At 45.9% G+C, this 26,102-nt stretch overlaps 3 protein-coding genes across 3 annotated transcripts in view; 2 read left to right on the forward strand and 1 right to left on the reverse strand.

Moving 5' to 3' along the window:
- The window catches only part of LOC144697680 (uncharacterized), a 242,269-nt gene extending 232,296 nt beyond the window's left edge, over positions 1–9,973 (forward strand). The window contains exons 2-3 of the mRNA XM_078569696.1: positions 4,611–5,297; positions 9,914–9,973. Of these exons, the coding sequence (XP_078425822.1) occupies positions 4,692–5,297; positions 9,914–9,973 (666 nt within the window). The 5' untranslated portion in view covers positions 4,611–4,691. The remainder of the gene's footprint in view (positions 1–4,610; positions 5,298–9,913) is intronic.
- Positions 1–26,102, reverse strand: part of LOC144698082 (uncharacterized) — a 126,372-nt gene that overhangs the window by 62,188 nt on the left and 38,082 nt on the right. Inside the window, 2 exon segments of the mRNA XM_078570005.1 lie at positions 17,734–18,488; positions 23,429–23,597. Of these exon segments, the coding sequence (XP_078426131.1) occupies positions 17,734–18,488; positions 23,429–23,597 (924 nt within the window).
- Positions 23,346–26,102, forward strand: part of LOC144697683 (uncharacterized) — a 672,764-nt gene continuing 670,007 nt past the window's right edge. The window contains exon 1 of the mRNA XM_078569698.1: positions 23,346–23,396. The gene's annotated coding sequence lies outside the window, so the exon portion shown is untranslated. The remainder of the gene's footprint in view (positions 23,397–26,102) is intronic.

Below are 26,102 nucleotides of genomic sequence, written 5' to 3' on the forward strand. Positions count from 1 at the left end.
TCACATGTAAACACTCCATCTTTAAAGGTTCAAAGGATTTGATCCACAATCAGAGGATTGCTACTGGCAACAGACAGTTTGAAAGCCACCAACTCATCCCATCTGCTAAGATTCCGCTGAGTTCAGATCTAACTCTAGGGGCTTGTTCTGCTGTTCAGTACACCCAGGAGAGAATTATGGTGGAGACCAGAGCAATTTGGTCGCTGTATCAATTGATTCAACACTTTTATGCCTTGCCCCAATGGCACCCATCGTATCTGATTGCAGAACATAGGTTTCTATACTACATTTTCGCCCTTCAATGGCGGAGCGGTCACCCAGCATTCGTTGCGGGACAGAATGTGCCCTATTCTCACAACAACAGTTCATCGCACATGCGCATTGTTGTATGTGCTTGGAGCGTGCGCAGTGCGATCAGTTTCAGGAGCATGCGCAGTGCTGGTTTGTGACTGAAGCTGCTCAGAGCGGCAGAGAGAATGTCGAGTGGAGCAAACTAACAGAGTGAGTGTGTGTGTGAGGAGGAATGGAGCCAGCGGAGTGGGCAGGGAGGCTTCATAAAGACACAGTGCAGGCCGCAGACACCAAATAACAAGGTACGGGGTTTGTGGTTGCAGAGAACGAGCCGAAAAGCTCTGATTTTCTCTCTTCGCCAGTCCCGGGGTAACGGCCGCCATCTTTTAGGGGGCAATGTGCAGCAGGGCGCATGCGCGGTCATCCTGGTCCAGGTAGCAGGAGGAGAGAATGTTGTGGATTTCTGCCCTGGACTGACAGGGATGGATTTTGGAAACTCCTTTTACAGGAGGTTAGAAGGGGATGATTCACACACAGCAAACTCAAACCAAGAGAAATGTTTGTCTCTTCTCAATTTATGTCCTGGATTAACAGTGATGGATTGTTTGTAAACTACTTTTTCACAGAATCACTGAATCACACAGTGCTGAAGAGGCCATTCGGCCCATCGAGTCTGCACCGACACGTGAGAAGCACCTGACCTACCTACCTAATCGCATTTACCAGCACTTGGCCCATAGCCTTGAATGTTCTGACATGCCAACTGCTCATCCAGGTACTTTTTAAAGGATGTCAGGCAACCTGCCTCCACCACCCTCGCAGGCAGCTCATTCCAGACCGTCACCACCCTCTGGGTAAAAAAGTTTTCCCTCACATCCCCCCTAAACCTCCTGCCCCTCACTTTGAATTTATGTCCCCTGGTGACTGACCCTTCAACTAAGGGGAACAGCTGCTCCCTATCCACCCTGTCCATGCCCTTTATAATCTTGTACACCTCGATCAGGTCACCCCTCAGTCTTCTCTGCTCCAGCATAAACAACCCAAGTCTATCCAACCTTTCTTCACAACTTAAATGTTTCATGCCAGGCAATATCCTGGTATAATAAATGGGAAGGATTTGCAGATTGGAAACAGAAACCAAACATCACATTAAACTCTGACAGAATTACTTGATTCATTGGAACTTGATGTTATCGGCCTCTCAGGATAAGCATTGAGTTCCAGGTCATTGCCACTCACTGTGTAAAAATTTTTCCTCACATGCTCCCTGTAGATCTTGCCCAAATCTTAAATCTGTAATCTCTTAAATCTGTAGTCCTGTAATCCTTTTACAATCAGTTACTTTGAACAGCTTTGCTTTAACTACGTTATGTAAGCCAATTGTAAACTGGTACAGCTCTATTAAATCTTCCCTCAATCTACTTTCTTCCAAGGAGAACAACCCCAGTTTCTCCAAACTAACCTTACAACGTTCCTCATCCCTCGACCCATTCTGGTAAATCTCCTCTGCCCCCTCTCAAGGACCCTCCATAATGTGTGGTGATCACTGGTTTGCATAGATCCAGATGTTCTGTGTCCGTGTCTGTGACATCATCACACTTCGACAATTACACTGTGACATCATCACACATCGACAATTACACGGTGACATCACCCCGCTCCCCGGGTATTTCCTCAACTGGGAGATTTTTCTCTGACTCCAGTGCTTCTGATATCTTTCCAGCTGCAGGCTCCAGCAGGAGAGTTTAACATTGCAAACTCTGAACTTATTTCAGAGCTGCATGTTTTTGACCATTCATCTACAATCGTGTCCTTTAGTGCTGTGCTCTGTTATCTGTAAGAGGTTTCATGCCTCAGGGGCTGGTGTGACTTCTTTACTGTGGATCTAAATCCATGTTCATCCATTCCTCTGTTTCACCTCTGCCCTCCCTGATCACCTCTCTGCCATTGTCTAACTTCCTTTGTCTCTAATAATGGGTGTATTTTAGCTCCATTTGGGATTTTACTGTTACTTCTGCGGACAGTGTCTAAATGAAGTTTCCATCGCTCCCCAACCCCGACCATGTGCTGATGGCTTCCCAGCTTTACATTCCCATCTTTCATAGTTAGGTATTCTTTTTCTCGTGCTATAGTCCATTTCCCTTCCACTTCTGAGCTTATATTGACCATCAAATTCTGTATAATTTTTATTCTCTGCAATTCATTCTGCATGGCCTGAAATGTTAGCTCTGTTTCTTTCTCCACAGATACCAGCAAATATTGCCAATCCCCAGTCGCCTGTGGGGAAGATGATGTTTGACCTTCTTGAACCGCTGCAGTCCATGTGGTGATGATGCTCCCACAAATGCTGTTAGGTAAGGAGTTACAGGTTATTCACCCAGCGATGATGAAGGAACAGTGATATATGACAAATTATTGTATTTATATCGCACTCTCAATGTAAGACAATATTCCAAGGCATTTCACAAATGTTGCAAAGCAAGGTTTGACACTGAGCCACATAAGGAGATATTAGGACAGGTGACCAAAAGCTTGGTCAAATGGGTCGGTTTTAAGGAGCATCTTAAAGGGGAGAAAGAGAAGTGGAGAAGTTTAGGGAGGAAATTCCAGAGCTTGTGGCCAAGGCAAATGAAAGAACGGCCACCAATGGTGGAGTGATTAAAATCAGGAATTCTCAAGAGGCTGGAATTAGAGGAGCTGAGATACCTCAGACAGTTGTGAGGCTGGATTACAGAGATAGGGAGGGTGAGACCCTGGAGGGATTTGAAAAAACGGATGAGAAATTTAAAATTTTGCCTCTTATCCTGGAGCCTTTGTAGGTCAGTGAGCACAGGGGTGATGGGTGAACAAGACTTGGTGCGAGTAAGCACACGGGTAGCAGAGTTTTGGATGACCTCAAGATTACAGGGAGGCTGAATGTGGGAGGCCGGCCAGGAGTGCATTAGGATTGTTAAGTCTAGAGGTAACATAGGAATGGATGAGAGTTTCAGCAGCAGATGAGCTGAGACTGGGCTGGAGTCGGGCGATGTTACTGAGGTGGAAATAGGCGGTCTTGATGATGATGTGGATATGTGGTTGGAATCTCATCTTGGGATGAAATATTTCCCCATGGTTGTGAACAGTCTGGTTCAGTCTCAGACAGTTGTCAGGGAGAGGGATGGAGTCGGTGGATAGGAAGTGGAGTTTGTAGTGGGGACTGAAGACAATGGCTTCAGTCTTCTCAATATTTAAATGGAGGAAATTTCTGTACATCCAGTACTGGATGTCAGACAAGCCAGGATGGTGTGTGACTTGGAGGGGAACTTGGAGGTGATGGTCTTCACATACACCTGTTACCCTGGTCCTTCTAGGTGGTGGAGGTTGAGGGTTTGGGAAGTTTTGTCAAAGTTCTGGTTTAGTTGTAGATCTATAACGAACCTCTCCTCATCCCCTACCTCTCCCACTCCCCTTCTTTCTCTGCCTCTCCCACTCCCCTTCTCTCCCTACCTCACCCACTCCCCTTCTCTCTCTGCCTCTCCCACTCCCCTTCTCTCTCTGCCTCTCCCACTCCCCTTCTCTCCCTGCCTCTCCCACTCCCCTTCTCTCTCTGTCTCTCCCACTCCCCTTCTCTCTCTGTCTCTCCCACTCCCCTTCTCTCCCTGCCTCTTCTATTTCCCTGCTCTCTCTGCCTCTCCCACTCCCCTTCTCTCCCTGCCTGTCCCACTCCCCTTCTCTCTCTGCCTCTCCCACTCCCCTTCTCTCGCTGCCTGTCCCACTCCCCTTCTCTCTCTGCCTCTCCCACTCCCCTTCTCTCCCTGCCTCTCCTTCCCTTCTCTCTCTGCCTCTCCCACTCCCCTTCTCTCTCTCTCTCTCCAACTCCCCTTCTCTCTCTGTCACATAGAATTCTCCAGCCCAGCGGGTTGTGGATGCTCCATCATTGAATATATTTCAGGCTGAGATGGGGAGATTTTTGGTCTCTCAGGGAGTCGAGGGATATGGGGAGTCGGTGGGAAAGTGGAGTTGAAGCCCAAATTCAGTCACGATCGTGCTGAATGGTGGAGCAGGCTCGACGGGGAATTAGGACTTCTCTTGATTACTACTTATGCTCCTAAAGAGACCAGAGTCTTGTGTAGGCCCAGACTGGGTGGCAATTTCCCTTCCCGAAAGGACATTAGTGAACCAGTTGGGTTTTTATGACGAACCAGCAGTTTTCATGGTCACTTTTTCCTCGTGCCGGCCCCACAAATTCCCAGATTTATTCAGCTCAATTTCACAACCTGCCTTTGTGTTTTTGTGGTTCTCTCTCACTCCCTTTTTTCTGTTTTAAATCAATTTCACAGGGTGTTAGAAGGGGAGGATTTGCAGTCGGGAAACTGAAACCAAACATCACATCAGGATCTGACGGAGTCGCCCTATTGAACATGGACGGACAAAGCACCGTTCACAGTGGGGAGACACCGTGGAAATGTGGGGATTGTGGAATGGGATTCAGATTCCCGTCTGAGCTGGAAACTCATCGACACAGTCACACTGGGGAGAGACCGTTCACCTGCTTTGTATGTGGGAAGGGATTTACTCGATCGTCCAGCCTGCTGAGACACCAGCGAGTTCACACTGGAGAGAGACCGTTCACCTGCCCCGATTGTGGGAGTGGATTTACGCGACCATCAGGGCTGGTACAACACCAGCGAGTTCACACAGGGGAGAGACCGTTCACCTGCCCCGAGTGTGGGCAGGAGTTCACCCGATCATCAGGACTGCATCAACACCAGCAACTTCACACAGGGGAGAGACCGTTCACCTGCTCTCAGTGTGGGAAGGGATTCACTGAGTCATCCTTCCTGCTCAGACACCAGCAAGTTCACACAGGGGAGAGACCATTCACCTGCTCCCAGTGTGGGAAGGGATTCACTGAGTCATCCTTCCTGCTGAGATACCAGCGAGTTCACACTGGGGAGAGACCGTTCACCTGCTCCGAGTGTGGGATGGGATTCGGTCAATTATCGACTCTGCTGACACACCAGCGAGTTCACACTGACGAGAGACCTTTTAAATGCCCAGACTGTGGGAAATGCTACAAACGTTCTGGGAACTTGATGTCCCATCAACGTGTTCACACTGACAAGAGACCGTTCAGGTGCTCTCACTGTGGGACTGGGTTCAGGGAATCATCTCAACTCACTGTACACCAGTGAACTCACACTGGGGAGAGACCGTTCACCTGCTCCAAGTGTGGGAAGGGATTGTCTCGGTCATCCAGCCTGCTGAGACATCAGCGAGTTCACAAGTAACTCAGAACATTGAGTGGATTTTCCTGTTAGTCACATCCAGGACTGAACCATGTACATTGGGGTCTGTTTCTGCTGATGTTAGTAAACTCCAGCCCAGTTATAGGTGTTAATATTAAAAAATATATATAACGTGATAAAGTCAAATAAATCAGCTTTGTATGAAATACAGTGAGTTGAATCTTTTTAGTGGCTCTAACACAAGTTAGTTCATTTTGAAGGACCCTCCCTCTCCCCTGTCTCCTCCATCCTCACCTCCAACAACAAGTGTGAGGAGCTCATGGAGCTTCTTTGTCACTGAAATTGAGACAATCCGATCAGCTGCCTCTGCTGCTTCCCTCCCTCCCACTAGCCCACCGGGACAAACTGTCTCTAAAGCTCCCCCTTGTCTGAACTCTGAACCCACATCTTCCTCCAGTTTCTATGGAGGTGTTGGAGAGGGTGCAGAGGAGGTTTACCAGGATGTTGCCTGGTCTGGAGGTTATTAGCTATGAGGAGAGATTGGAGAAACTCGGATTGTTCTCACTAGAGCGACGGAGATTTGAGGGGCGACTTGATAGACGTTTACAAAATTATGACTGGCATGGACAGAGTAGATAGTCAGGAGCTTTTTCCCAGGGTGGAAGAGTCAATTACTAGGGGCATAGATTTAAGGAGAGAGGAGAAAACTATAGAGGAGATGTGCGGGGTAAGTATTTTACGCAGAGGGTAGTGAGTGTCTGGAATTCGCTGCCAGAGGTGGTAGTGGAAGCAGGTACGATAGTGGTGTTTAAGAGGCAGCTTGACAAATACATGAATAGGATGGGAATAGAGGGATACGGACCCCGGAAGTGCAAAATGTTTTAATTGATGGGCAATATGATCGGCGCAGGCTTGGAGGGCCGAAGCGCCTGTTCCTGTACTGTACTTTTCTTTGTTCTTTCTCTCCCATCTCCCCTCCTGCCCTCTCAATGCTCATCTTGTCCATGAGACCCAGCTCCTGCCCCATCGACCCTATTCCCACTAAACTGCTGATCATCTAATTTCTCCATGTAGCTGATATTGTTAATGGTTCTCTCTCTCTCTCCTGGGACTGTCCCTCTTCACCGTTTAATGCACTGTCATCACCCATCCGAAAAAAACAATCTCTGATCCCCCACTTTTCAAACTACTGCCCCATTTCCAACCTCCCTTTCCTCTCCAAAGCCCTTGTACTTGGTGTCCCAGAAGATTCTATCCTTGGCCCCTCCTATTTCTCATCTACATGCTGCCACTAGGTGACATCATCCAAAAGCATCGTGTTAGTTTTCACATGTACACTGACAACACCCAGCTCTACATCACCAGCATCCCTCTCCATTCCTCCACTGTTACTAAATTATCAAACTGCTTATCCCACATCCAGTACTGGATGAGCAGAAATTTCCACCAATTAAAAATTGGGAAGACCAAAGCCATTGTCTTTGGTCACCACTACAAATTCCGTTCCCTAACTACCGAGTCCATCCCTCTCCCTGGGAACTGTCTGAGGCTGAACCACACTGTTCACAATCTTGATGTCATATTTGGCTCCAAGATGAGTTTCTGACCACATATCCACACCATCACTAACACCAGATATTTCAATCCCCATAATGTCACCTGTCTCCACCTCACCCCCAGCTCATCTGCTGCTCAAACCCTCATCCATGTCCGTGTTACCTTTAGACTTGATGATTCCAATACATTCCTGGCCGGGCTCTCACATTCACCCCGTCCCACACGGAATCATGAGATCATCCAAAACTCTGTGCCTGTGTGTTCTCACCTCAAATCCCGTTCACCCATCACCCCTGTGCTCATTGACCCACATTAGCTCCTGGTCAAGCAATGTCTCCATTTTAAAATTGCATACTTGTTTCAAATCCCTCCATGGCCTCATCCCTCTCCATCTCTCTAATTTCCAGTCCTACAACCCTCCTAGATTTCAGCACTCATCCTCCTGGCCACTTTGGCATCCCTGATTTTAATTACTCCACCACTGATGGCCGTGCCTAGGTGTGAAGCTTTGAAATTCTCTCCCTCAACTTCTCCACCCCCTCCACCTCTCTCTCCTGATTAAAGATGTTGGTTAAAATCTACCTCTTCAATCACGGCTTTGTCCATTGACCCTAATATCTCCCTATGTAACTTGTCAGTTTTTTCTTTATGAAACTCCTCTGAAGCACCTTGGGATGTTTTATATAAGTTGTTCCTGTTTCATGACAGCCAGTTTGTGCACAGTAAGATTCCACAAACAGCAATCAGACTAACTAATTAATCTAGTTTTTTTGGTGCTGTTAGTTAAAGCACGAATGTTGGTCCCACTGCACCAGGAGAACTCCCCTGTGGACAGGATGTGGAGTTGTTGAGCTCTCCTGAGCTGAGAGTGGAGCTGATTGAGCTGTCGGGCCTGCAGTGTACCTTGAAGAACCACTGTCTGGGATCTTACCTCTTAATCCGCTGTCTAGGATCTTTCCTCTTAATTCACTGACTCCCAGCTGAAGTTGTTGCTGCAGTTAAATAGTTAACTTTGAATATCAATCCCAACTTAATATTCGGAGCAAAATCTGCAACCTTAAATCAGCTGTAAAAAAGAAAGAAAATTAATGCTAATGCATTTGGGGAGGGCAAACAAAGCTGGAGAATACACAATAAACAGGAGAATATTGGGAGGGGTAGAAAAAGTGAGAGACCTTGGAGTCCATGTCCACAGGTCCCTGAAGGTGGCAGAACAGGTGGATCAGGTGGTAAAGAAAGCATATATTTATCAGAACTCACAATACACCAGCACATTCACACTGGGGAGAGGCCATTCACCTGTACGGAGTGTGGGAAGGGATTCACTCAGTTATCCAGCCTGCTGAGACACGAACAAACTCACACTGAGAGGAGGCCATTCAGCTGCTCTGAGTGTGGGAAAAGATTCACCCCTTCAAACAACCTTGTGAGACACCAGCAGGTTCAGACTGGAGAGAAGCTGTTCAGCTGCTCCAAGTGTGGCAAGAGATTTACTCAGTCATCCCACCTACAGACACATCAACAAACTCATACTGCCGAGTGGACTTTTAAATGCCCAGATTGCGAGAAGTGCTTTAAAATTCCAGTGAACTGATGTCCCCTCAACGTGTTCACACTGACGAGAGACCGTTCAGGTGTTCTCACTGTGGGACTGGGTTCAGGTGGTCATCTCAACTCACTGTACACCAGCAAATTCACACTGGAGAGAGGCCATTCACATGCTGGCCATTGACATGTGGGAAGGGATTCACTCAGTCACTAACCTGCTGAGACACCAGCGAGTTCACAATTAACAAGTGATTGGATTTTGCTGTGAATCACATCCAGGTCTGAACCATGTTCATTGGGGTCTGTTTCTGCTGATGGTAATAAACTCCAGCCCAGTTATAGGGGTTTATATTCTGGATAACAATCAGATTTGTGTTAAACACATGGTGTATTGAGTCTTTTTTAATATTGCTGACACAAATTAGTTCCTTTTGAACATAGGAACATGTCTCAGGACATTGGGGCAGCAATGAACAAACTCAGGGGAATATTAGACAGAGTCAAAACAACATTATATTCTTTCCCCATGTGACCTGTCTCAGAATTCTCTCATCAAACAGATCATCAACATGAGAGGAATTGACATTTTTAGTCATTCCAAGAGGAAATTAGAGGCTGTAATTATCCAGGATGTTGTTCTGAAATTTACACTACCTCCCACTGTCACTGGCAGTAGACAGCTCATTGTTCTAATTGTGTTGTAGCCTCTGTCCCAGATGTTGTTCAATATAGATTTAATGTTCAGAGAAAGGGGTGAGATTGGATGGTCAAAACCACTCACAGGCTATGGAGGGTGATGTTGACTTGGATGTGCCAAAAACAGTGTTCTTCACAGGCACCAATACTTTATCCCCAGTATTAGTCACTTTGGTCGGTGTTGTCCACCTGATAGGACAGGATGTGCCCTCATGTGTCTGTTTGTATGAGTGCGGGTGTGTCCCTGAGTGTGGAAGTGTGTGTAAATGTGTGTGGGTGTAGAGAGGTTGTCTGAGTGTGTGTGAGACAGACAGAGAATGTGTGTGTGGGTCTCTGTGTGTGGTTGTCTGTGCTGCTTCTCATTAGCTATAACACAAACCTTCCTCTCCAAGCAGACAACATGGCTCCTGAGAATCTCATCCAGTGATGTGAATGGTACGATTCGGAGATCCTTCATCCAGGGTGAAACCACAGGCTGACCGTGTGCTGTGTAAAACCTGACATCTACACAACCAGGCCCCACTTCTCCTGGAGCAACATGAAGTGTCTGCTGCTTTCCAGATCCATTCTTTTCCTCTCACCATTATCCTTAGATAATTCACAAATTCCTTGTGTGCATCATCCTCCGAAGCGCCAATGGATTTCCACTTTAAATATTTCCATCGGTTTTTTTCACAGACAGCAATGGGATTGCTGCTATCACAGGAATCAGTTCTGAAATACTGTCCCTCTGATCTTCAGGCTCCCTGGAGTAATACACTGATCCAGATCTTCCCACCTAACACAAATCCATATCGCCATCTGAGTTCCAGATTTTAATGTGATTGTCTAATATAGAAAACATATCTCATTTAACCCATTTAAACCTGAGTCAGCACACCCCCTCCACACACACTACAAGAGGTTGTCTTTGAGATCAGTTGTTCCTTTGTAATCTGGGTTGTTCTGAATGATGACAATATGAACCTTCTTCCTAACCTGTCCTAAACCTTGAAAGGGGGGGATGCGTCATTAACACATAGATGCTTCAAGTTATTAATTCTGCTTAGTCTAACTGACATAATTTAGGACTAACAGAAGGATTAGGGTATGGTCGAATGGACAGATGTCCAACGGGGACATAAGGGGACTTCTTGCTAATGTCGGGATTACAAGGTTCGACATTATTTTTACATTGACTTTTTTAACAATTTGCTGATTTTTGGTGGAAGGGGAGACAGTGAGAAGGAGCTAGAAAGTCAAGGAGGTCAGAGGAAGTGCACTTGTGGTGTGGGGTGGGAGGGGAATAACAGAGGAACCAACTATGGGTGCAGACCATTTCTACATAGGCATGAACGTACAGGATTGAAATTATAAACAAGGGCACACGGTTCATTCTGTAATCATGATCAATGCTGTAATGTCTACAAAATACTCCAAACATACGGGAGAAACTTGTATCGATGAGATGTCTTTGGGGCTCTCCTGTATCCCCATATTTGTCGTTAATGTTGCTTTTCCATCACACAGCTGACTCATGCCGAGTGTCTTAGATAATCCACAACACCCTTCTGTCGGTTCATTCACTGTAACTACGGACTCTCCTCGTTGTATCAGTGACATTCCCTGTCTGCCCGGTTATTTCTTGAAGTCAGTCAGCCCTTGAATTGTTTGTACATTGTTTCATCATGTCCCACCCAGCTGGCCACCAGTGCAGAGGCATTGGAGGAGGACGGTTTGGTCCATGTTGTTAGAGGCTGCGGACAGGCCGAGAAGGACAATGAGGGAGTTTTCCTTTGTCACATTCACATCGGGTGTCATTGGTGACTTTGGGAAGAGCTGTTTCGATACCGTGACAGGGACAGAGATCTTATTGGAGGGATTTAAACATGGAGTTCTGGGAAATGTGGACATAGATTTGGGAGGTGACCAGGACTTTGGAGAGCGAAAGGAGGTTGGAGCTGGAGCGGGAGTTTAATCGGATAGTGGGGTCAAGTGTTGGTTTTATTCAGGACAGGTGATGATGGCAGATTTGAAGGAGAGATGGACAGTACCAGGAGAGAGAGAACCATTAATATCAATGAGCATGGGGAAAATGGGTGATCAGCAGTTTAGCGGGAATTGGGTCGATGGAGCAGGAGGTGGGTCTCATGGACAAAGTGAGCTCTGAGAGGGCAGGAAGGGGAGATGGGAGAGAAACTGGAGAAAGATGTGGGTTCAGAGCTCGGACATGGGGGATCTTTAGAGAAAGTTTGTCCCAATGGGCTCGTGGAAGGGAAGAAAGCAGCAGAGGCAGCTGATCGGATTGTCTCAATCTTAGTGACAAAGAAGCTCCATGAGCTCCTCACACTTGTTGCTGGAGGTGAGGATTGAGGAGACAGGGGAGAGGGAGAGCCCTTCAAAAGGAACTAATGTCTTAGGGATAGTAAAAAGATTCAACATCATCTATTTAATAAAAAGCTTAATGATTTTATTTTTATCCAGAACATTAACACCTATAACTGGGCTGGAGTTTACTAACATCAGCAGAAACAGACCCCAGTGAAACATGGTTCAGTTGCAAAACTCAATCACTGTAGTTACTCGTGAACTCGCTGGTGTCTCAGGAGGTTGGATGACTGAGTAAATCTCATCCCATACTCGGAGCAGGTGAAAGGTCTCTCCCCAGTGTGAACTCGCTGGTGTAAAATAAGATTAGCTGACTGCCTGAACCCAGTCCCACAGTGAGAGCACCTGAACGGTCTCTCGTCAGTGTGAACATGTTGATGGGACATCAGGTCCCCGGAACTTTTATAGCACTTCCCACAGTCTGGACATTGAAAAGGTCTCGCCTCACTGTGAACCCGCTGGTGCATCAACAGATGGGATGAATCAGTGAATCCCTTCCCACATTCTGAACAGGTGAAATGCCTCTCTCCAGTGTGACCATGCTGGTGTCTCAGCAGGTTGGATGACTGAGTGAATCCCTTCCCACACTTGGAACAGATAAATGGCTTCTCCCCAGTGTGAATTCGTTGGTGCACAGTCAGAAGAGATGATCGCCTGAACCCAGTCCCACAGTGAGAGCAGCTGAACAGTCTCTCGTCAGTGTGAACACGTTGATGGGACATCAGTTCCCAGGAACTTTTGTAGCACTTCCCGCAGTCTGGGCATTTAAAAGATCTCTCGTCAGTGTGAACTCGCTGGTGTTTCAGTAGGTAGGATGAACGAGTGAATCCCTTCCCACACTCGGAGCAGATGAATGGTCTCTCTGCTGTTTGACTGCACCAATGTCTTTCCATGTAATTGAATCCCTTCCCACAGACCCCACATTTGCACGGTTTCTCCCTGTTGGGACTACATTTATGTCCTGCCAGATTAGATGATTGGCTGAAGCCTCGTCCACACACACAACACGTGTACGGTTTCTCCCCACTGTGAACGGTGCTTTTTCCTTCCATGTTCAAAATCCAATGATATTCAGGCTACGATAAACTGTGCAACTCCATCAGATCCTGATGTGATGTTTGGTTTCAGTTTTCTGACTGCAAATCCTCTCCTAATATCCTGTGGAATTGATTTAAAACAGAAAGAGGGAATGAGAGAGAACCCACTAAAACAGGTTGTGAAACTGAGCTGAATGAATCTGGGAATTTGTGGGGCCGGCAATAGGAAAAAGTGACCATGAAAGATGCTGGATTGTCACAAAAACTCAACTGGTTCACTAAGGTCCACCAGAGAAAGGACCTTCTACACAGTCTGTGCCCATAAATTCCAAAATTGTGCCTGAACACCAAGGTCTAGGTCATAGGAGCAGGAGTCCTAACACTGACTCCTGGGGAAATCCACTTTCAACCTTCCTCCATTCTGAAAAATCATTACCGTCTGTTTCCTGTCACTCAGTCAATTTTGTACCCATGTTGCTGCTGCCCATTTTGTTCTATGAGCTATAACTTTGCTCACAAGTCTGTTATGTGGCACTTTACCTAATGCCATTTGGAAGACCATGTACACCACACTAACAGCATTACCCTCATCAACCACACTGTTAACTCTTGAAAAACCTTAAGCAAGTTAGTTTAACATGATTTTCCCTTAACAAACTTGTGCTGGCTTTCCTGAATTAGCCCACATTTGCTTAAGTGACTATTAATTTTGCCCAGAATTATCACTCGCAAGGCTAAACTGACTGGTCTGGTAGTTGCTGGGCTTATCATTACACCCTTTTTGAACAAAGGTGTATGATTTGCAATTCTCCTGTTCTCTGTCACCACACATGGGTCTGAAGAAGATTGGAATAATATGGTCAGTGCCTCCACAATTTCCACTCTGAATTCCCTCAGTATCCTTGGATACATCTCATCCAATCCTGGTGCCTTGTCAACTTTATCAGACAGCCTATATAATACCTTCTCCTTATCGATATTAAACACCACAAGTGTTTGAACTACCTCCTCTTTAACCATGACCTGCGCAGCATCATCTTCTTTGGTAAAGACAGATGCAAAATATTCATTTATACCCCATCCATGCCCCCTGTCCCAATGGGTAAATCACCTTTTTTTAAATCCCTAATCAGCCCCTTTCTCCTTTTACCACCCTGTTACTAGGTATAAGACGGAGAAAGTGTTTTGATTTCCTTCCATGTTAGCTGCCAGTTTCTTCTCATACTCTCTCTTTGCTTCTCTTACTTTCTTTTTCCAATTTCTCTCTGAATATTCTTTCTTTATCCTGTCTCTCGGTTGTATTAGCCACCTGATATCTCTGTTAGCAGACTTATTCATCTTCATCTTAATCTCTTCTCTTATTTAGTGAGCTGTGGATATGTTAGCCACACCTTCCTCATTTGTAAGAATATGTCATTACTATGTCTGATCTATTTCCTCTTTAAGGCAGCCCATTCCTCAATTACAGTTTCTCCTGCCGACCTTTGATTCCACTTTACTGGGTCAGATCCATTCCCACCCTATTGAAGTTGGCTTTCCCCAGTTAATTATTCTTTCTCCTACAAGTAACCTTTGCCCACAGACAGACAGGCCAACTGTTTACCTTCCAGATTTAAAGGCCGATGATATTCAGGTCCTCACGAATTGAGTAACTCTGCCAGATCTGAATTGATGTTTGATTTGAGTTTCCCGTCTGTCAACCCTCCACTTCTAAGATCCAGTATCAGAAATTTACAAAAACACTAACCGTCAGTCCTAGATAGAAATTGAGAAGAGACAAACATTTCTCTTGGTTTGAGTTTGCTGTGTGTAAATCCTCCCCTTCTAACCCCCTGGAAAAGGAGTTTCCAAAATCCATCCCTGTCAGTCCAGGATAGAAATGAACAACATTCTCTCCTCCTGCTACCTGGACCAGATGGCCGCGCATGCGCCCTGCTGCACATTGCCCCCTATAAAGATGGCGGTTGTTAACTCGGGCCTGTCTCCGAGAGACGACGCGGGTCAGAGTTGTCCCCTCTCCATTCGGTGTAACCGCAGGACCGGTAGCTTCTTATTCAAGATTTCAGACATTTACAGGGTCTTCATGAAGCCTCCCCGTCCTCTCCGCCGCCTCCATCCCTCCCCCACTCACCGGCTCCTTTTACCAGCGTGTGTTCGCCATTTCTTTGCGTCATCCACCAGCTCCAGGTACCGATGGTACTGCGCATGCTCCAGTCAGAGATCGCAATGCGCATGTATCAGTCACTGCCAGCCACTGCGCCTGCGCGAGAACCGCCTGTCGTGAGGATAGAGCATATTCTGTCCCCCACTGAATCCTGGGTAAACATACCGCCATTGAACGGTCTTTTCTGATAAGATAATTATGTTTTATTATCCGATGATGATTGGCGCCATAGGGCCAATATATAAAATTATGAATATTGATAAGGCAACCATAGTGCACGGCCCCTCCACCATAGTTATGTCCTGGGTGTAATTAACAACAGAGCAAACCCTGACAGTTAGATCTGAACTCACTGGAGTCTCAGCAGTGGCGCAGACAAGTGATTTTTCTTCCCATACTCTGACTACTGAAACTCTGTCTTGTCAGATGGAATGTAGCAATTGTGGATCTAATCCTTTGACCTTCTAAAACTGGAGTGTTAGCAGGTGGGCAGTGAGCAAAGGGTTGCATACATGAAGTATCTGAACGTCTCCCACAGGTATGACTGTGCTGCTGTGTCAGAAAATGGAATAACGAGGTGAATCCATTTCCACATTCAGCTGGTGTGATTTCATGGTGTGATTTTGCAACATGAGTTTCAGCTCACACTGGGATCTCAAACCCTTCTGAGAATGAGCTCTACATTCTCAACCACAGTTAGAGAAAGGTGGTGCTGCAAATCTGAAATAAAAAAACAAAATATTGGAATTTTCAGCAGATCTGGCAGTGTCTGTGGAGAGTGAAAGATGTATTTAAATTTCAGGGCTGTGACTTTCCATCAGAACTGCACTGCATCAGTGAGTAGACGTGAAAACTTAACTCTATTTCTCAATTCACAGATTCTCCTGGATGTGCTGAGTATTTCCATGATTTTCTGCTTTTATCTCTGATTGAAGAAGTTGCAAATGAATTGTGCATTAGATTTATTGATGACTAACGTATATTTATTCTCAACCATCTACAAGTGGAAAACTCTTCCACTTGTCTACCCTGTCAACCACTTTCATTATCTTAAAGGCCTTAGTCAAGTCATCCCTCACTTTCTTTTCCAGAGAAAAACTTTTCAATCTGTTAAATCTTTGTGAATTTGACATATTTTCCAATTCTGGCATCATTCCAGTAAATCTTTTTTGCACCATCCCCAGTGCTTCGCTCCTTCCTATAATATGGAGGCAGAGCTAATCTGAGCATCAAAGTCACATTGTCCCAAATTCCTGTATGTTGTAAGGATCATTATGGCAGTGGGAGAGGGGACTGTGGTTTCGAGCTGTTATTCACCACCCCCTGTTTCAGCCATTCTCCCATTAGCTGAAAGTAAGATTAGATGAAATGAGCAGATCTAATGAGCCAGTCTGTGACATTATGAATCAATTACAAAGTTGTCTCTCAGCCTTACAGTGAAGCAGAGGGTATTTTTCATTCTAAATTTGCTAATTATGCCATTAAGAATACCTGTCAGAGAATGACTAGATTTCAGCATGGGGTCAGTGTAAAGCTCATTTAACATGATTACCAAGCAGTGAAGAGGTGAATTTGTAATACACATGCACCTTGTCTGTGCATTTCCCAGATTAATAGTTGCACTGAGTCTGTTGTTCTCCATCTTGATATGTTCAAGATGGAAATCCATAAATATTTGGGCACTAAGGGATATGGTAATAGGATGGGAAAGTGGAGTTGAGCTGGAAGAAAATTTAATTGTGGAGCAGGCTCAAGGGGCCTTTTGGTCCAACCCTGCTCCTATTTCTTGTGTTCTTATGAACATCACTGTGAATTATTTCCATTCATGCACAGCAGATGCAGCAGCACCCGTCCACCTCCTCCCTTCCCACATTCCAAGGCCCCAAACACTTTCCAAGGGGCACAGTGATTTACTTGTACTTCTTGCTATTCAGTATTGTCTATTCGCAGTGCGGTTTTCTCTACATTGAGGAGATTAAATCCCAATTGGGTAACTGCTGTATGGAACATCGCCTTGCAGTCTCCAAGTGTGACCTTGAGGTTCTGGTCATTTACCAGTTTAATCTCCACCCACTCCCATTTTGACCTCGGCCTCCTGCACTGTTCCAATGAAGCTCAATGGAAGCTCGAGGAACAGCAGCCCATCTTTCATTGGACACTTTACATCCTTCTGAGCTCAACATTCCTTTTGACAATTTCAGATCATAACCACTGCTCCCATTTTTTCTGACAGTAGGTGCTGGTAATGGTTCTTCTTTTACCATTTATCCCTCCTCTGGGCCTGTGTTGTTTCTCCACTTGTTCCATTAGTTGATTTCCTTGTCTCATTATCACGCAATGCTGCCTTGCACCATCATCCCCTTTGTCATTTAATCACGAGTTCAGGCTCGGACAAGGGGGATCTTTAGAGATAGTTTATCCCGGTGGGCTAGTGAAAGGGAGGGAAACAGCAGAGGCAGCTGATCAGATTGTCTCAATCTTAGTGACAAAGAATCTCCGTGAGCTCCTCACACTTGTTGCTAGAGGTGAGGATGGAGGAGACAGGGGAGAGGGAGAGCCCTTCAAAAGGAACTAACTGGTGCTAGAAATATCAAAACGACTCAACTGTTTATCGCAAAGCTGATTTATTCCAATTTTATACAGAGCTGGAGTTTATTAATGTCAAAAAGGAACTAACGTGTTAAAAATAGTAAAAAGGTTCAACACATTGTGTATAACACAATGCTGATTAATTTGACTTTTATCTAAGTGGGCTGGAGTTTATTAGTGTCTACAGAAACACACTATAATGAACATACTTCAGTCCTGAATGTTATTAAGAGCAAAATCCCATCACGACAGTTACTTGTGAACTCTCTGGTGTCTCAGCAGGCTGGATGACTGACTGAATCCCTTCCCACATTCAGAGCAGGTAAATGGCCTCTCTCCAGTGTGAACTCTCTGGTGTATCAGCAGGTTGGATGACTGACTGAATCCCTTCCCACATTCGGAGCAGGTAAATGGCCTCTCTCCAGTGTGAACTCTCTGGTGCAGCAGCAGGTTGGATGACTGACTGAATCCCTTCCCACATTCGGAGCAGGTAAATGGCCTCTCTCCAGTGTGAACTCTCTGGTGCAGCAGCAGGCTGGATGACTGAGTGAATCCCTTCCCACATTCGGAGCAGGTAAATGGCCTCTCTCCAGTGTGAACTCTCTAGTGTCTCAGCAGGATGGACGACTGAGTGAATCCCTTCCCACATTCCGAGCAGGTAAATGGCCTCTCTCCAGTGTGAACTCTCTGGTGCAGCAGCAGGTTGGATGACTGAGTGAATCCCTTCCCACATTCAGAGCAGGTAAATGGCCTCTCTCCAGTGTGAACTCTCTGGTGTCTCAGCAGGCCGGATGACTGACTGAATCCCTTCCCACATTCGGAGCAGGTAAATGGCCTCTCTCCAGTGTGAACTCTCTGGTGTGCAATGAGTTCAGATGATCGTCTGAACTCAGTCCCACAGTGAGAGCACCTGAATGGTCTCTCATCAGTGTGAACACGTTGATGTCCCATGAGGTTGGCTAATTGAGTGAATCCCTTCCCACGCTCAGAGCAAGTGAATGGTCTCTCCCCAGTGTGAGTGCACCAATGAGTTCCCAGTTCCAATGGGGATTTGAATCTCTTCCCACAGTCCCCACATTTCCACGGTTTCTCTCCATTGTGACTGCATTTATGCTCCGTCAGGTCAGATGATTGGCTGAAGCCTCGTCCACACACAGAACACGTGTACGGTGTCTCCCCACTGTGAACGGTGCTTTTTCCTTCCATGTTCAAAATCTGAAGATACTCAGTTTAAGATAAATTGGGCGACTCCGTCAGATCCTGATGTGATGTTTGGTTTCAGTTTCCCGACTGCAAATCCTCCCCTTCTAATACCCTGTGAAATTGATTTAAAACAGAAAAAAGGGAGTGAGAGAGAACCTACAAAAACACAAAGGCAGGTTGTGAAATTGAGCTGAATCAATCTGGGAATTTGTGGGGCCGGCACTGGGAAAAAGTGACCATGAAAATTGCTGGATCGTGATAAAAACCTAACTGGTTCACTAATGTCCAACAGGGAAGGGAACCTGCCACCCGGACTGGGCCAACACAAGACTCTGGCCTCTATAAGAACATACGAAATAGGAACAAGAGAAGTCCTTACACCCCGTCGAGCCTCCTCCATCATTCAATACGATCGTGGCTGATCTTGGGCTTCAACTCCACTTTCCCGCCCACTCCCCATATCCCTCAACTCCCTGAGAGACCAAAAATCTCTCCACATCAGCCGGAAATATATTCAATGATGGAGCATCCACAACTCACTGGGCTGGAGAATTCAATGTGACAGAGAGAGTAAGAGAGAGAGGAGTGGGAGAGACAGAGAGAGAAGGTTACTAAACAAAGCACAGGATGTCAATAAACAGAATTCAAGTGCATGGGATTGGGGTAATATCCTGTTATAGATTGAGAATTGATGAACAGAGAGAAAACAGAGAGTCGGAATAAATGTCTCATTCTCAGGATGACAGGCTGTTATTTATGGGATACTGCAAGGATCAGTGCTTGGCTCACAGCCATTCACAAACTATACAGATGATTTGAAGGCACTCATTTAAGCAGCACCTAAATTTTCACATTCTCATCCTTGTTTTCCTCCATGGTTGTGATCATTCCTATCTCTGTAACCTCCTCCAGCCTCACAATCCCCCCGAGATATCTGCTCTTCTCGAATTCGAGAATTACTGATTTTAATAATTCCATCACTGGTTGCCATTCTGTCAGTTTCCAAGACTCTAGAATTCCCTCCCTAAACCTCTCCGCCTCTCTACCTCATTTGCATCCTTTAAGATATTCCTTCAGACCGACCTCTTTGACCAAATTATTGGCCACCTGCACGAGTATCTCCATGGTTTCTAACATTTCTGTGAAATGTCTTGGTAAACTAAATAACAATAAATGTGTGATATAAACACAAATTGTTGTTGTTGATTTGGAGATATATCAATGTCCCTTCCTCATCGCTGGGTGAATAACCTGTAACTCCTTACCTACCAGCATTGTGCGAGCATCTTCACCACATGGACTTAATTAGTAATGGGTTGAAAGGTTATGTGGAGAGGGAGAGAAATTGGAGTTGAGGCCAAAATGAGATCAGCCATGATTGTAATGAATGGCGGGGCAGGGTTGAGGGGCTGAATTGCCCACTCCTGCTCCTAGTTCTTATGTTCAAGGATCTATGGACATGCACACCAAGGGTTTGTACTTCCCGGGTCCTACCATTCATCATGTACTCCCTTGCCTAGTTAGTCCTCCCGAAATGCATCACCTCACACTTTTTTGGGATTAAATTCCATTTTCCAGTGTTCTGCCCATCTGACCAGTCCGTCTATATTGTCCTGTTGTCTAAGGATTTCCCCCTCGCTAGTTACCACAATAGTGATTTTTTTGTGTTACCTGTGAACTTACTGATCATACCTCCTACATTTATGTCTACATCATTAATGTCCACTAAAAACAAGGGACCCAGCACCAAACCCTGCAGTACGCCACTGGACACAGGCTTCCAGTCACAAAAACAACCTTTGGCCATCACCCTCTGCCTCCTGACACTGAGCTAATTCTGGATCCAATTTGCCAAATTGCCCTGGATCACATGGGCTCTTACCTTCTGGACCTGTCTCCCATGTCAGACCTTGTCAAAAGCCTCAGAGAATTCAATGTGGACTACATCAATTGAACTACCCTCATCTACACACCTCGTCACCTCCTCGAAAAATTCAATCAAATTTGTTAGACATGATCTCTCACTGAAAGCCATGCTGACTATCCTTGATTAATTCTTGCCTCTCAACGTGGGGATTAATTCTGTCCCTCAGAATGTTTCCAAAAGTTTCCCTACCACTGATGTTGGACTCACTGGCCTGTTTGCTCCCTGGTTTATCCCTAACATTCTTCTTTAATAACGGTACCACATTAGCTGTCCTCCAGTCCTCTGGCACCCCTCCTGTGGCCAGAGAGGATTTGAAAATTAATGTCAGGGCCCCTGCAATCTCCTCCCTTGCCTCCCACAACACCTGGGATACATCTCATCTGGGCCTGGGGATAAATACACTTTTAAGGCCCAATAAAACCGCTAATACCTCCTCCCTCTCAATACTCATTTGTTCAAGTATATTACAATCCCTCTCCCTGATTTCTATACCTACATCGTCCTTCTGTATAGTTAATACAAATGCAAAGTACTCATTTAAAACCTCATCTACATCTTCCAGCTCCTCACACAGATTGCCATTTTGGTCCCTGATGGGCCCTAATCTTTCCCTTGTTATCCTCTTGCCCTGAATATACTTATAAAATGCCTTTGGATTTTAACTTATTTCACCCAACTGTGTTTTTCATGCCCCCTCTTCGCCTTCCTAATTTCTTTTTTAAGTAACCCCCTGCACTTTCTCTACCCATCAAGGTCTCCTGCTGTTTTGAGCCCTCAGTATGTACCATAAGCTTCCCATTTTTCACCCCATATCTAATCCTGTCAAGTCCTCAACATTCCAGTTTCTCTGGACTTGTTGGTCCTTTGTGGGAAAATGTTGGCCCTGCACTCTCACTATTTCCTTTTTGAATGACTCCCACTGCTCTGATGTTGATTTTCCTACAAGTAGCTGCTCCCAGTCCACTTTGGCCAGGTCCTGTCTTATCATATTGAAATTGGCCTTCCCCCAATTCAAAACCCTTATTTTCGATCCATTTTCGTCCTTTTCCTTAACTACTTAAATCTTAATGAGTTATGGTCATTATCACTGAACTGCTCCCCCACTGACACTTCTACAACTTGCCCAGCTTTGTTCTCTAAAAGAAGGTCCAGCACCTCTCTTGTAGGACTTTTTATGTGCTTGCTTGAAAATCTCTCCTGGATACATTTGAAGAATTCAGCCCCCTCAAAGTCTTTCACACTTTGTCTATCCTAGTTAATATTGTGGAGGTTGAAATACCCGACTATTATTACCCTATTATTTTGACACTTCTGAGATTTGCCTACATATCTGCCCTTCTATCTCTCCCTGACTGTTTGGGCATCTATAGTATGCTCCCAACAATGTGATTGCCCCCTTTTTGTTTTTAAGTTCGACCTATACGGCCTGATTTAAGGAACCTTCTAAGATACCATCCCTCCTTACTGCAGTAATTGACTCCTTGATCAATATTGTGACACCACCATCTCTTTTACAACCTCCGCCCCCTTCCTGTCTCACCTGAAGATTCTATACCTTGGAATATTGAGCTGCCAGTCCTGCCCCTCCCTCAGCCATGTCGCCGTGATAGCAATGATATCATATCCCCATATGTTAATCAGCATCTGCAACTCATCTGCCTTACTCACAACCCTCCTTACATTAAAATAAATGTCATCCAGCCTTGCCATGTTGCCTTGTGCCTTAACTTGACTATGTACACCCTGCCTTCCAGACTGACTTGTTTTTTCTTATATACTTGTCTGTACATCACCCCCTACTATACCTCCACTCAGTATCCCACCCCCATGCCAAATTAGTTTAAGAGCCCACCGACAGCACGAGCAAATCTCCCCGCAAGGTTCCCCACACCTTTTAAAGCACTTCTCATACTCTGGACATTTAAAAGGTCTCTTGTCAGTGTGAATGCGCTAGTGTCTCAGCAGGTGGGATGATGTCCTGAACCTCTTACCACACTGTGAGCAACTGAACAGCCTCTCGCCAGTGTGAATTCAATGTGTTTCAGCAGGTCAGTCCAAAGAGACAAACATTTCTCTGGGTTTGAGTTTGCTGTGTGTAAATCCTACCCTTCTAACCCCCTGTAAAAGGAGTTTCCAAACACTGGGTGTAAACTGGGCTCCGGGAGTTTGTAATCCGGGTTTGGAGTCCTACACCGGGTGTTTGTGAATCCTCCCAGTCCACCCTCCGGCTCCATTCCTCTCCTGCACTCGGCCCTTTCTCACCCGCTGGACTTTCAACCGGACCGCCTTCATCCCGATCCCCAACCGCGCTGCGCATGCTCCAATTCAAGCCCAACAGGCTCCGTCCCTCATTCATTCCGATTGGCTGGAGGACCAGCTGCTCCCGCTCGGTCCTCCAATTCCGCCCCCTGTCCCTATTGGTCCGGGGCTGCCACCTATCATTTGGAGTCGGAGCATGCGCAGTCCGTGGAGACAGACGGGAAGAGAGCTGGAACGAACGGATTTAACCCCCCCCCCTCACACCACACCCTCAATGTGTCTCTTCCCCCCCACCCACCTTAAACCAATTTATATTTCTCCCTTGTTGAAACTATGCTTCAGTTCTGCTGAAGGGCCATGAGGGCTCGAAACGTTGACTGATTTCTTCTCCGCCGATGCTGCCAGACTTGCTGAGTTTTTCCAGGTAATTCTGTTTTTATTTTGTTTTGGATTTAAAATCCGGGTTTGACAAATACCGAGTGCGGATCCAGGGCCGAAAATAAACCTGTGAACAGAGATAGGGCCGGCGGGTGAGTTTGGAAACTTCATAAACTTACGGTACCGGCCCCAAACCCTCAATAAGAAGCCACCGGTCTCGGGTTTGCTCGGTGCTGCGGGAGGAAAGCCTGAGGTAACGGCCGCCATCTTTATAGGGTAATGTCGGGAAGGGCGCATGCGCGGCCGCCATCTTCACAGGGGCAAGACGGGACGCGCGCATGCGCGGCCGCCATCTTCATAGGGGCAAAGACGGGACGGGCGCATGCGCGGCTGCCAACCTCACGGGTACAATGAACAACAGCTCGAGGGAGACATTCATAAAATGTCTGTTCACCAGGAGTTTTAGATCAGCAACAATAGAATTATAAACCCACAGTCACTCAGCAGTACAGAATTTAAGTATTGCTGAAAAAGGGAGACATATTGCTGATATTTCATGTTGCACTCATCCGGACAGATGCAAAAAAAACAAATTTCTCAGCGAACAACAATTTATACTGCACAAGGAAAGGGTGTTGACTGGTTGGCCAGTCAGCTCTGATTGGTCAAGGCATTACCATGGAGAATGCACCAAAGAGCTATCATCCTCCATGCTTTTGTTTAATTCAACAAACAGCCCCATCCCTGGACATGCACCTTCTGTCTGCAGTGGACAGGTCCCTGTGTATGAATATCTGTAGCTTCTAGCAAGCAAACGTGAACCACATTTTGAGCCCGACTGACAATCTTTGAAATTCAGTGTCCTTGCGTCTGTCCTGATGAGTACAAGATAAAAGTTTTGACAGAATGTCTTTTTTTTAAGCAATACTCAAGTGTCTTAAAGGGGGGAAATGTGGCAGACAGAGGGAGAGGTGTACATAAGAACTAGGAGCAGAAGTAGGCAATTCAGCCCCTCGAGCCTGCCCCGCCATTCAATACGATCATGGCTGATCTCATTTCGGCCTCAAATCCAATTTCCCACCCTCTCCCCATAACCTTTCAATCCATTACTAATTAAAAATCTGTCTATCTCCTCAAATTTATTCAGCATCCTGACATCTACTGCACTGTTTAGGGAGAGAATTTCAGAGTTTGTGAACGAGGGAACTTCAGGCATGGTCATTAATGTTGGAGCGATTAAAATAGGGAATGTACAATGCCAGAATTCGAGCAGTGCAGATATCTCAAAGGGTAATGGGGCTGGAGGAGATTACAGAGAAAGGGAGGGGCATGGCCATGGAGGGATTTGAAAACAAGGATGAGAATTTTAAAGTCAAGTTGTTGTTTGACTGGGAGCCAAGGCAGGTCAGGAAGCAGAGGGGTGATAGTGAAACAGGACTTGCTACGAGTGAAGACATGGACAGCAGATCTTTGGATGGCTTCATGTTTACGGAGCGTAGAATGTGGGAGACCAGCCAGGAATGTGTTGGGATAGTCATTCAGGTCTGGAGGTAACAACGGCAGGGGTGAGGGTTTCAGCAGCAGAAGCATTGAGACACGGTGAGGTCAAGTGGAAACAGGCCGTCTTAGTGATGGCACAGATATGAGGTCAGAAGCTCATCTCGAGATCAAATGTAACACCGAGGTTGTGAACAGACTGGTTTAATCTCAGACTGTTCCCAGAGAGAGAGATGGAGTTTGTACCTGGGAAATGGAGATTGAAGCAGGGATTTAAAACAGTGTCTTCAGTCTTCTCAGTATTTAACTGGAGTTAATTAGTCATCAGGAAGAGAAGCAGTAACCAGAATGGGCCATGAAACTGATCCCATGGTTTAACTTAGTTAGAGAGGGAGAGAAGGAAGGAAGGAAACCCTTGGAGGTTTGGAGAAACCACCTTCACAGTCACCCATTAAATCTCCACACAGTAAGGTTTGGACACAAGGTTACCATCTGCTATTCTGTGTGGTCGGTCAGGGGGTTTCAGATTAATGTTTTGTCACGAGTACTGGGGTGAATGATCAAACATTTTGTTATCTTCAGTTGGACAAATTTGTTAAAAAGATACAGGAAGAATTATCCAAAACTCTGTTTGGCTTCAGCACAGGGAGGAGGGAGAGTGTGTGGGACGGGGATTTGCAGCTTTGGGAGAAGAAGACAGGAAATAATGTTCCATAGAAATGAGAATTGTCTGCTCTGAATTTCTATCCTGTTCTTACAGTGATGACTTTTGTAAACTCCTTTTACAGGGTATCGGAAGGGGAGGATTTACAGAGGGGGAACTCAAACCAAACATCACATCAAGATCTGACAGAGTCACTCGATTCATCAGGACCTGAATATCATCAGTCTTTGAATGTGGAAGGAGAAATGTTTGTCTCTTCTGTCTGTGGGAAAAAATTTCAAACATCAGTGTGTCTGGAAAAGCACCGAGACACACACACACCCGAATGAGAGTGTTCCAGTGAACTGACTGTGGAAAGAGCTTTAACCAGTTACACAGCCTGAAATAACATCACACCATTCACAGTGGGGGAGACTGTACAAATGTTCTCTGTTTGGACAAGGATTCAATTGATCATCAAACCTGGAGAGACACAGGGACACCTGCACAATGGAGAAACCGTGGAAATGTGAGGACTGTGGGAAAGGATTCAATTACCCATCCCAGCTGGAAATCCTTCGACGCAGTCACACCGGGGAGAGGCCGTTCACCTGCTCCAAGTGTGGGAAGGGATTCACTCTGTCAGCCAACCTGCGAACACACCAGCGAATTCACACTGAGGAGAGACCATTCACTTGCTCTGAGTGTGGGAAGGGAT

Source organism: Cetorhinus maximus, chromosome 23, assembly GCF_964194155.1.
Source record: "Cetorhinus maximus chromosome 23, sCetMax3.hap1.1, whole genome shotgun sequence".
Lineage (NCBI taxonomy): Eukaryota > Metazoa > Chordata > Chondrichthyes > Lamniformes > Cetorhinidae > Cetorhinus > Cetorhinus maximus.